The sequence below is a fragment of the Phoenix dactylifera genome, unplaced genomic scaffold (assembly GCF_009389715.1).
Source record: "Phoenix dactylifera cultivar Barhee BC4 unplaced genomic scaffold, palm_55x_up_171113_PBpolish2nd_filt_p 001792F, whole genome shotgun sequence".
Lineage (NCBI taxonomy): Eukaryota > Viridiplantae > Streptophyta > Magnoliopsida > Arecales > Arecaceae > Phoenix > Phoenix dactylifera.
In genome coordinates, this window is record NW_024069088.1 from 57,613 (window position 1) to 70,737 (window position 13,125).

At 39.4% G+C, this 13,125-nt stretch overlaps 1 protein-coding gene across 1 annotated transcript; it reads left to right on the forward strand.

The window, feature by feature from the left end:
- The first annotated feature begins 1,843 nt into the window (after positions 1–1,843).
- On the forward strand, positions 1,844–12,920 carry LOC120109092 (hypersensitive-induced response protein-like protein 2). The gene is given in 8 exon segments (XM_039122834.1): positions 1,844–2,150; positions 4,124–4,281; positions 4,284–4,318; positions 5,688–5,724; positions 5,727–5,807; positions 10,887–10,978; positions 11,052–11,148; positions 12,302–12,920. Coding segments are annotated over 7 exon segments (852 nt in total). The 5' UTR covers positions 1,844–2,150; positions 4,124–4,130; the 3' UTR covers positions 12,661–12,920.
- Positions 12,921–13,125: the final 205 nt, after the last annotated feature.

The window sequence follows — 13,125 nt, forward strand, 5'->3', positions numbered from 1 at the left end:
GTTTCTCTACTTAAAAATGTCCAAAGCCAAAAAAAAAAAAAAAAACAAACTTCTTATGTAAGTTACATCAATGCTCCAAAGTTTCTATTTTTCCTCGTGTTCTTTTAGTAGTATGATCTATAAACATACAAATTTGTATGGTTTCATATGGTTTCTATTTTTCCTTACGTATGTAGCCTTTTAAGCAAAATATAGTTTCATTGCTATCATGATATGCGGTACCGACCGGTACCAGTCCGTACCAAACATACTATATTGGTACTGAGCATACCGGTGGGTACCGATACTGATATGTCAGGGTCAGTATGCCTAGCGTACCCCGCGTACCGTACCGTATCAACACTCGGTACGCCTATACTAGTACGCCACCGGTATGGAGTTCGGTACTGGTACAGCGAACCTTGATTGCTACAATGAAGGTCCTCTAATTTATATATTATGCTGAGAATAGATGAAGCAACGAATATTTGCTAAGAGATATTTAATCTAAAAAATGAGCAAGCAAGTTGATCTTGAGCCAAGCCCGCCCATAGTTTGAAAGGCCAGTAGGGCTTCTCTTGTTAATGCCCCTAGTTTTAGAATTCTAGATTTGTTGGTGGAGAGATTGCAATCATAGAGTGGCCATTCAATATGTCAGTTTTTCCTCATGTCTTGTTTGGTTAGGACAAAGAAAATTTCCATTTAGCCATCCTTATTAATTCATGGTATCTCTCTAAGATTCGTTTATTCCAGAGATAACTCAAAATTTTGTTTGGTTGCGTTAAATTCGTTTATCAATTTCATTTATTACACAAATAGCAGCTAAAAGCATTCAAGAAATGTAAAAGATTAGTTTCCTTTAGGGTTTAAATTTATTCCTGATAGGGTCTTTAACTAGACTATTCTTTTAGCAAAAAGATATTCCACTTGGCAAGATAACATCAAAAGCAGCATTTTGCTGGCATTATCTTGCAATCAAATGGAGCATAAAGTCTTATGTATTAGTTGAGCGGACATAGAAAATGACACATCATATCAACTTTCAAAAAGTTATTCCCACTTGTTTTCTTTTCAAGTGGGAGGGGTTGTCGTGGGCGGATCATTAACATGTAGAATTTTGTACAGGAAAAGTTCCAACCACCCTTCCACTCTCACAAAAGAAGTGTCCAACCTGTATTGCTTACTTGGATTGATGCAAGTTAAATTGGCATCAAGGATTGAAAAAATTATCAGAATATTTTTTTTGATAATTTAGATAAATTAAATTATTCAAGCATGGATATATTTGTAGGAATTATCAAATTAAATATTAATCAACTGGACAAAAAGATTTGTTGAAGAATTCTAAAGAACATTCCCTAAACAAATCTTAAGCTTCTCATGCTTGAGATTGGTGGCATGTTTGGCCACCAATCTCAAGCTTTATTTTGGACTCAACTCCAGCTACAACTTTCTCTTGTTGTCAAATTTGGACAATTTTAAGTTTTCTTTGCCATTTTTTTTTTCTATTTTTGTTTGCTGGACTCATACTGTGAAAAAAAAAAAAAACTCATGTAGGACCTCCACGACGCTGCCAGCTCAGCTTTGCCCAACGCTTCCGATCGGCCGCGGAGTATGTTAATACCTTTGAGTAGGAATGAAGATAACGCCAGTCTGTCAACGGTCAACACCCGGACAATTGCAAACCGGCTATTCCCGGTTTTCGGAGAACTTCCGGGTTCTTGACGGAGCGAGTGAGAAGGGGCTTGGGAAGCATTGCCAATTCAATCACGGGATTCTTCCTCGCTTCCTGCTTCCGAGGTAATGCGAAACCTCTTCTCTCTTTCTGCGATCTTTCTTAGGTTTTGTTCCGTCGTCTGATGAGCCAGCTAAATATGGATTTTTTTTCCGGGAAGGGGAATTCTTGCGTCTTTCTTTTGGATTGTTGTTGTTTCCTCGTGTTTTCGAGGCGATAAATTGATGCGTGGCTCTGATTGCTTTGATTCAGTGGGTTGGAAGATTGGAAATTAGGGTTTAGAGAAAGGTCGCATCGACCTGCTAGTATTAATGGTTTTGGATATGGTCCACGAGAACCGGTTCTTGATAGGTCGGGGACGTGATTTCTTGTGTCTTCCTTGATCTTGCATCTTCTACCTGGAGAAAACTTTCCAAAATTTCCACAAACTATCTGCGTAAGCAAGTTGCTTGAGATCTCCACCGAAATATTTTGTTTTATTATCGTTATTTGTTTAATAATTTTTCTGGGTTTCCATCTTCAGATTGGTTGGATTTAGGTTTATCCTCGGAAATCGTTTGGTAATAGAAGAAAATGACAGAATGAGAAAATTGCAGCGAAATATTTTGTTTTATTATTGTTATTTATTTTAATAATTTTTCTGGATTGCCATCTTCAGATTGGTTGGATTTAGGTTTATCCTCCTGGAATGGCTGGAAATCGTTTGGGTGAAGGAAGAAATGAGAGGATGAGAAAATTGTTTTGGAATTAGGGCAATGCCACCCCCAGTTGCACTCACCAAGGAATTGGTGTATTAGGCCTTGGGAGTTGAAAAATATCCTTCCGGAATTAAATAAAGAAATTAAGGTTGCCAGGATGGACTGTTATATGCTCTTCCAAATGTTAGGTCGCCAAATGGCCAAATGGCTATTGTATGCTTTAGTGGTCCAGGTTTTAATAGATAAAGATTAGTATGTTCGTAGCACCTGGTATAGATTAGTATCTTGTTTTCCGGCGGCCAGCATGTTGACTTTTGAAGGATTACAAGATTTGCCAGTATTTGAAAGGTCTTTACTGCTTTGTCATTTTGCTAATAGAATTATCCTCTCTCCCACACTATTTATTGATATAGACCAGTTTGCAATATCCGAAACCTTGTTCTAGGATAGCATTCTTGCAGCTGTTTTGAAGGTAATCTTCTGATGCCAGGGCTATCTTATCGATGCTAATTATAGTTCTCAAAATCAATTGCTTGTGATGCTATTGTCTTGAGGGTTGTAGCTTAGAACCTGCTGTGCTGTGCAAAAGGACTTTGGAGTGCATTTGGTTTGGGAAAAAAGCAGGATCAAGGGAAGAGGCTGGAATAATTTTATTCCTGGAATAAAGCCCTCTTTTATACCATCCTGTCTTTATTCATGGATGAAACACCCTCGGCCTAGAACTGCTTCGGAAATTTTAGCCAAACAAAAACAGGAGTTCCTTGCGGAATATTCCAAAAAGAATGTGTATTCCTATTTCCTGAACCAAACACAGCCTTTGAGTTCTTAAAAGGAGATGGAATTGATGAATGAAGTATCTGATGATTATAAAATAATGATTTTTGTACTTATACTACATGTCAAGACTAGGGATGATGTGTTACTCTCTCTCTGTCTCTCTGCCTGAGAATTAAATTTCATGTTTAGCTGTTGCTTGCTTCTTAATATGAATGTGTAACCTTGATTATCAACGATTCTGTGAAGCTATTTTCCAATCTAACATTTACAGGCTGGCACATATTTGGTTTTAAAAGTTCGTACGAATTACATTTCCTTCACACCATATCGAGTGGTGGATGAAGGATATTGGTTTTTATGATGTGGAGATGATTATCTTGTTCCTCATATATAAACTCTGTGAAGTATTACTGCAAGTGATATCTATTTTTTTCCACTGCTGTAGGGACATGGATTCACTGGCCTAGTTTGAGCATCTTGATATATGAGTATCAGTTGCAGCCAGTTGTTTCAGTCTATTACCGAATTTTTATTTTGCTATGTCCACAATAGATGTGCAGGATCTTAGAAATTTGAACCATAGACTATAAAGTTCTCATAAACATATCTGATTGTAAGACTGAAGGTAACGTTATGTTTGTACCCATGCTTTTTACACAGATTGTACCCATTAGAAATATATTTGCAATTTATAAATAGGCCATTCTGTTAGGTGGTTCTCAAATTATCACTATATCGACCAAGCATGCCCACCTAGTTGTAACTTAGCTTGCTTAAAATTTGAACATGGAAGAAGCTTGCAGTGACTGTGGATGCAGTCTAATAGGAATTGGTAAACAGCCTCCCATTGATGTCTCCAAAATACATGAACAAGGTTGATAGCATGGTCATGTCTTAAATGATTTTTTCCTTTTTTTTCTTGTACTGTCATCAGTTAAGAAATGGGGCAGGCTTGTTGTTGCTTACAAGTGGACCAGTCAACTGTGGCCATCAAAGAAACTTTTGGTAGGTTCGCTGATGTGCTTGATCCTGGATTCCACTTCTTACCTTGGTGTTGCGGGCAGCAGATTGCTGGCTACCTCTCATTGCGTGTGCACAACTTGATGTTCGTTGTGAAACAAAGACAAAGGTGTGTTTCCCTAACTGCTCTCTTTTTTATTTATTTTTTCTTCTTTTAGTCTACACTTAATATGAAGTCTTATAGATTGCCATCATCATCATCAACATCATTGGTATAATTAGATTATGTTCTGGAAAGAAAATATAGTCAAGATAACACTATCTTTTGCATCATTTCCTGATAAATCTTTGACATTTTGTTTTAGTGTTGGCCAGAGGCATGCCAAAGACACAAGGCACACCTAGGCGTCACTCTTGAGCCTTGCCTACTGCAAGGAAAAGCAAGCAAATTCAGTTGGGTGCTAAAAAGGTGTGCTGTTTGTGTGCTTTGCAGAAAACCCACGCACGAGAAAGCATGCCTTTTCTAATCATTAATGGTGCATCTGTAAATTTCCCTTCAAGTAATAAAGCTGCCTGGGTGGCATTTATGCTTCCCTTTTTTTTAAAAAATATTCCATTAATAGTGCTTCTCTATCCATCAGAAACAGAGGATGAACTGTTCCTTCTGGTGGCCAGAGAAGTGCCTTGTCTATTTTAACACAGTGGCTGTGCTTCTTCTTCTTCTTCTTCTTCTCATGTGTTGACCTTTGAGTTCAGATAATTGATCATTGAACACTTTTTGCTTGTTTGTAATTTGATTTTGTCGTATTTCTTATTTGGTAGTAACTATTGTGTTACTGTTGGGTTAGTTAGTTGACTTTATATTTGAGCATTTGATATTTGACATTTGACATGCCATGTCGTTTATATGCACGTAGATCTGAAATCTAGTGCTTTTACATTTGTATTTTGTGCTGATATGTTGGTAATTCATTGTTGAATGTGTTCAATATCATATATTCATTATTATGTATATATTTACACCATCGTGCCTCACTTTGTCAAGGTGCATGCCTGGCTTTGCACCTGGCACCTAGGCTCAAGAACCTTGTTGCCTTGCGCATCTTGAGCTTTTGGCAACTTTGAATCAGAGAAATATCAAAATCCAAGTGCTTCGTATAATTAAATCTTATTTGCTTATGTTCTGCATAAAGGAAAACCGTTAAAGAAAAGGCCAACTGAATGGAGACTATGAGTGGTTTGTACTTGCATTTCATTTTTTATGGATAATTTGCTTCAAAATTAAAGTTCAAAGACAAGAAGATGCAAAATACATGAAACATTTTTCTTGAATCAAATTAGATGTGAAGCATGAAGTGTATTCTATTAGACAACACCATCTTATGTGATTTCACATTTATTTTTATTTTCCTGCTCATATTAGTCTGTTATTTTTATTTCCTATTCTGCTTTGGGTTCTGTTAGTATTGAAGGTGCAGTAAGCATTATGGAATCAATTGAATCTATCAAGTCTTATGGGTAGCTTCTTGGTGTTTCAGGATAATGTGTTTGTCACTGTTGTTGCATCTATACAATACGTGCTCTTGCTGACAAGGCATCTGATGCTTTCTACAAACTTAGCAACACAAGGGAACAAATTCAATCTTATGTTTTTGATGGTATGATTGCATTCACCTTTAGTGTAGTCAAACTCTTTTTTATGATATTGAATGCCATCCCATTGGATGTTGCTGATTTTTCATATCTATGCTTAGTTATTATCTCTTGCATAAGTAGGAAGTCAACTATAGAATTCTAGATAATTGATTTTGTTCTTTCCTTTATAGCTTGAAGTTATCTTCTTCAATTTATAATTAACAAAAATATAAATATTATCTCTTAGATCATTTTGTATACCCATGCATATGACAACTGGACACTAGAGGGTGTATGATCAGTGTGCCATATATTGATCAGTAATGATCACAATCTTTTGGATGTATAGATCCCATAGTTCCCATCCGTTTTGATCTTGTATCCAATGTCCATAAATTAGCTGAGGCAACATAGATTAAGAATCATTATTCTTTCAGAGCTTACATACATATCAATTCAGATTTTAGTGGCTTGATGCACGGTGCAATTTGCACTTGATACATAGATAAGAAGAATATGAAAGTATCAATGTGTATAAATGTTTTCAATGATTTAGCCTTCAGAATATACTAAACAGTGTGAATTCCCAATATCATTGTCACACCATGCACTTTGTCACTGCTTATCAGCGGTGAAATGGATTACAATTAACAAGTCTAATTCCAACTTCTTGCTTGTGGCATCACAAACCCTTTTTAGTTTTTATAAAATTTGAAATTGTTTAATATTTTTTCCGAAACAGTTTCTTTTTTTTGTCCAAATTTTGTCCTCGTTTCATGGTACGCCATATCATACTGAACCAGATGGTACGGGGCCGTACCGTACCATATCGGTTCGATATCAGTACACGGTATGAGGGGCGTATTGACATAAGACAGGATGGCACCGATATGGGGCCCGATGCCGAGATGGCGTATTTTGCTTTATTCCCTCCCTTCTCAAACTCCTCCAAAGCATCTTTGAGCCTCTTGTCACCAAAACTGCCTCAACTCATTTTGCTTGGTCATTACCATTCTAATTGCCTCTCCACCACTTCATGCAATTCCAACACTTGCTTCAATTTACTCTTTTTCACTTTATCATTTCAACTTTTTATCACATATTCACCCTAGCATTCTTATATGCAAGGGCCTTAAGATTCTACGCCATGTGAGATGTTAGGTCTTCTTTGATATCTTACATTTTTTTCTTTTAAGTCTTAAGTAAGGCTGCAAATAGGTCGGGTTGACCTGTGACCTGACCCGACCAGCTTAGACTCGATCCGACCCATTTTGGAGGAACTTGTGGGGCTGGGTCGGGTCTTAAAATTGGACCCGATCCATTTTTTGGGTCGGGTCGGTTCTAGGTTATTGAATTCAGACCCGATCCGATTTGAACCTATTTGAAAATTTGGGTAGTTTTGGATTTTCAATCCTACGATCCGATCTGACTCGAATCGAATCTGTAAAATTATTTGAGCCCGTGGGCTGCAGTAAATTCTAAAGCCATGGATAGGTTAACTCGAACCAGACTCGAACTGGACCTGAATTTTTTGGGTTGGGTCTGGGTTATACATGGACCCGACCCGACTCGACCTGATCTGAATGATCCGTGTGTCAAAAATTATAGCGGTGGACCCGACCTAACTCAATCTTCTATTGGGTTGGGTTTGGGGTCCAAAATTAGGAGCCGAACAAGAAACCGGTTTGGGCCGGGGTCACTTATGACCCGACCCGACCCGACCCATTTGCATCCCTAGTCTTAAGGCATGCTCAAAACTATCACCACTTTGCTATGCATTTGAGATTTGTTAGATACATATTTGTTAGTTTCCATTCTTTCTCGTAATAATGAAAATGAACACATTGGATGCCCAATTAAAATAGATTGACCAGGGTCATTTTATTTTATTTCCATGGAAAATTGCATTGATAGTGTTTGATTACTTGTAACTTGGCTGCTTTGGGCCTGTTTGTAGTTGCTCAAAAAAAGTCCTTTTCTAACTTTTAAAGCAAAAAATTACTTCCTGGAAAAAAAAAAGTATTTGGTACATTATCCAAGAAGTGCTTCTATGAGAAGAAAGTGAAAAAAGGCGCTTCGTCTTCCGTAACTTTTGAAAAGGAGAAGCAACGACCAAACAGTCCCTTTGAGTGGGACGTGGGTGTTAAGAGTGTATCTGAGTATGGTACAGGGATTGGAGCTTTCATATTTTAGTTTAGGAAGTGCCTAGGAAGATGGTGCAAGCCTGAGCTTTCTTAAGAGATTCCCAAGCGGGTTGAACACTCAGATAAAAGTTTTCTGCTACCAAGACTTGAATGGACTGTTGAAAAAATCATCCCTGAACTTTTTTTTTTCCATATGTTTTATGAACTTTAAGATTCTTATATTGACATTATTTCATTTCCAACAATGTATATACAGGTATCTTTCTTGAAATGAGCGTTAAATTCATCTAAGATAATTGAAAGAGTCGTTGGTCTTTCTAAAAATATTGTAAAGAAAGAGGGGGCTGTATAGTGCTTGAGGCTTATTTATATCCTGTCCTTAACAATTTCTCCATGCATGTTAAGTACCTTTCTTTGTTCGTTTCCTCTGAATTGTTGACATGCATGCAGACGCATACGGCAGAGCACATACATACAACCTGTCTTATAGTTTTTGTAACACAAGATCTGAACTTCTAATTTCATTCAATATGAGAAGTTATGCTTCCACTTGGTTACAGGACTTGGGATTTAATTTACGAAGTTCTACTAGTTTTGTGTGGATTCAAGTTTGTTAGGTGCTGTTTCGTCCAACATATGATCTTGCCAACATAATTGGTTTTGATTTGCATTTCGTCCTTGAAAAATGATACTTTTTTTGTAATTCTGAACAGCCAATGCTCTGATTATGCTGACATGATCCTTGTTGTCCAACATGGTTGCATTATGGTAAAAACGGATTTGGGAAATAATACGAAAGCAGGAAGCAGGAAAATGTGGGTTAAAGAAAAAAGTTTAAAGTGGGAAGTGGAAGCATTATAAAAATCATTAAAAAATATAGATATAGATGAATAATTACAAAGAGGTTACACATGGATGACTAATTTTAAAAAAAATAAAAAAAATAATTATAGTAGTAGTTATGGTGTTGATCGGTTGTTGCAGCAGTGTGGAGTGGGACAGCAACGCCCATGAAGAAGGGTACCACAAGCACAATATTTGGCTAGGACCACCCCCGCTAGAGATGGGCATCGGGCCGTGCCGGGCTCGGCCTAGCCTAGGTCCACCGGGCCACAGACCAAACGGGTCGTGCCTGGCCCGGCCTGTTACTAAACGGCCCGTGCCTAGCACGGCCCGCTTAACCTAAAGGCTAAGCCCGGCACGACCCTAGGCCCGTGGGGTGGCGGGCCATGCCGGGCTTGGCACGGGCCGTGCTAGGCACGAGACGGGCCGTGCCTGGCACGAAGGTGGGGCGAGGAGAAACCCAACTGCGCACGAAGGAAAGGAGAGCAGCAGAGGAGCTGATCCCAGAAGGCCTCGTTGATGAGGAGAAATCCCTAGAAAAACCTTTCGAGGAAACAGGGAATGAACCGAGAGCCGTAAAGAAGTGAGCGCCGGCGGCGGAGGGGAAGAGGAGAAGAAGCCTGCAAGGCGGAGCTTCGTCCTCTCGTCGGGAGGGTGGATGAAGAACGGGAAAAGAGGAGGCGAAGGGCACAAGGATGGATTCAGATTCGAAGACGGAGGTGGTGCGGGGCGAAAAGAGCGATTGTCGGGGAGGGTGGAGGAGGGAGTCGCATAGGCGGAGCACCACCCAGCGGGATGCACGCATTAAAGGAATCGCTGCCGCTGCCGCTGCTGACGCAGCGCAGCTTCCATCAAAGTCGCGAACGGACGGGAGAGCGGAATGCCCGGGAGAGAACTCAGGTCGGAAGGAGTAGAGGGAGAGAAGAAGCGCAGAGGTTTTTCAAGGTCATATCGGCCTGCCCTCAGACCCTTGCATCTAAAGTCATTATTTCTCTAATAATTAATATATTCAATTGCTGGCCCGCGGGCCGTGCCGTGCTTGGCCCACGAATCGTGCCTGCCCAGGCCCTTATGGGCTGTGCTGGGCTCGGCCCGTGGGCCAGAAATTCTTAACCCAGCCCGGCCTCCTTTTATAAGCCGTGCCTAGCACGGCCCGTTACTGTAGCTGCTTCGTGCTGGGCCGTGCCGGGCCATGGGCGGCCCGGCCCAATGCTCACCTCTAACCCCCGCCCTGCCACAATGCGGGAAAAAGAAAACATGGATCACATCTTCTATGCTATCTCCCATGCACCCCATCCATGTCTAACTTCCCTCCAACTCCTCCACCCCGCTCTCCCCCTCGTCACATGATAATGGATTAAATAACAGAGTTGGTTTAAAACCTCTTTCCTTATCTTTTTCAATTTAATTTTATTTTGTTTTTATTAAAGAAGAAAATTTGTTATTGGTAAGTCCATAATCTTATGGAGTCCGATCAAATGGTTGATGTGAATCCAATTATGTAAAACATGATAAGTCACGCATAGTGAAAGAAATATGAGGTTACGAGGGACATGGGTGTATTTGTTTTCTTGAGAATGCAAATTATGTGTTTCTCAAAGCCCGCTTCGCACTAGTTTCCCAATTCAGTCTCCTGACAAACTTATATTGAAATTGTAAATGCATGGTCCAAATCTTTCATGAAGTCTTATATTATAACTTTTTTAAAAAATTATTTTCATGAGATCTTCTGTCTGTATTCTTATTCAATGAAACCTAATGTGCATAGAATACACAAGCATGTGTTTTTGCTCCAGAGTTGATAAAGTTTTTTTATTGGTTTGGATCCAATCTTTTATTTTTACTTTTTTTCCTTTTTTAACCATCTGAATTGCTGTTAAACAGGCGAGGCAAGTTATATTTCGAATCCTCGTCATTGATTACTGGCTCCTGTAGGCTCTGCTACTATATGGATTTTGTTAGTGTCTTTATTAACTAGTTATGAAATTTGGCAGGATGTCAGTTTGAACGTGATGAAACTGTTTTTACCAGTCAACTGTAGTTGTATATTAAACATGTGATGAAAACTTAAATCCATAAACAGTAGATTCCTGAGAGATGTTCTGTTGCTGACAGTCATCAGGGCAAGTGTTCCAAAGCTGAACTTAGATGACGTATTTGAGCAGAAGAATGATATTGCGAAAGCTGTGGAAGATGAACTTGAAAAGGTAATCAATCTTTTTATTCAATATTATATTTCAGCCAGACAAATTAGTCAAATGACCTCACCTTTTCTGATAGGCAATGTCATTGTATGGATACGCGATAGTTCAAACACTCATTGTGGATATTGAGCCTGATGAACATGTTAAGAGAGCAATGAATGAGATTAATGCAGGCAAGTCTATTTTTCAATCTTTATGTCCTTGACATTAATTGATGATCTTTGCCCTCCTGTTAGAGTGCTCTTCTTTCTAAATGTGAATTTTTCATGGTGAATTAGTGCATGCTCTTCTTCTTTAGGATACATGATCCATTTTTCACCCGAAATCTGAAATGCCAACTTATGTTGCCTGCCACTAGTAATAAGTGCGCATGCATACCTGTATAACATAGGTTGCTGTCACAAGATTTTCTTTTTTGTTGGATTCCATAATGTAAATTTGGAATAATTTACAAGCCAGTGCATTAGTATGTTTTCCATATTCTGAAAGCAGGGTGCGATAATGGCCCAACTGGTTGTTGGTCACTGGTTTCAGATATGATCACACAGCAATGCCTGTCATACAACATAACAGATGATGGATATGGCTGTGATTTGATCATGTACATGGGAGTTGATTAATGGATATGAATTAAGTTAAAGGGAGACAAGCATGGTAACACAGTAGATCTAATACTCATTGGACCATTGGATGTTCTGATGCAACACTGGTGCGCGCATCATATTGAGATGCATGAGCAATGCTGCGCATTGATTCCCATGCCCATGTAATGAGTAATGCTGTGCATATCAGATATGATCACCCAGCAATGCCTGTAGTACAAATAACAGATGACAGATTTGGCTGTGATGTGATCATGTGCAGGGGAGTTTATTAATGGATATAAACGAAAGCTAAAGGGAGACATGATAAAAGAGTAGGTTTAATGTTTATTGGACCATGATGTTGCAACACTGGTGCATGTATCATATTGTGATGCATGATTAATGTTGCGCATTGATGCCCATGACCACGTGAAGTGCAGAAGGCCATACATTTTATGCATCTTAGTGCATGATTTGTGGCTGGCACTACACGGGACCATCACAATACTTTCACGATGGCATCACTCATGGCTCATGCAATGCATAGGCAGCCATGCATCGTGCATCTCAGTTCATGATGTGGGACTCACACTGCTGGAACCACGAAAATTCCATTGCATGGTGGACCTGTCCCACTTTTGCTGACTGTTCAAGAGTAAAAGGTTTCGCAACTTTATTCAAGTTATTTTTGCTAGATGTTAACATGACTTTTTCTTACATCTACTATCAACTGTTGCAACAGCTGCTAGGCTCAGGGTGGCAGCAAATGAAAAGGCTGAAGCTGAGAAAATACTGCAGATCAAGCGGGCTGAAGGAGATGCAGAATCAAAATACTTAGCAGGGCTTGGTATAGCACGCCAACGCCAGGCTATTGTGGATGGGCTGAGGGACAGTGTGCTTGCCTTCTCGGTAAATGTGCCTGGGACAACAGCAAAGGATGTCATGGATATGGTGCTGGTGACCCAGTACTTCGACACCATGAAAGACATTGGAGCATCCTCTAAGTCCACTTCTGTGTTCATTCCTCATGGGCCTGGGGCTGTGAGGGACATTGCTGCACAAATAAGGGATGGCCTCCTCCAAGCCAACACCACTCTTTAAGTAAGACCAAATGGACGCTAGTTTTTTCCAGTTTTGGATTCTCTTCGTAGTAATTTCCTATGATTTGGTGCTGTTATTGTGGATATGCAGATTAGGAAATGTGGTGTAAATAGTGTGTTTATATAAGTTACTTTTATTGCCTTCAGTGTCTTGTGTGAGTATGTTTTAGGTGATTTGTTGAACAAGATATTTTCAAGATACAGTTTATGACTGCGTTATTAAGGTATATGGATGGAGATGGCTATTTTTATCATTATTAATTCTTTGTCTTTGAAGTTGTTGGGGGTTACTATTGTTTATTGAACTTTGATTCACGTAACCTCAAAGCCAGGCTGGATGAAGGCTGAAACAAAAATCCCTTGGATGGAATTGAATGGTTGCTATGGTGATTGCAGAATTCCTCATGAGCTTTGTTTGCTGGATTCCATGGAACAGTGGGACTACTCTGACTGGACAAATAGAAGC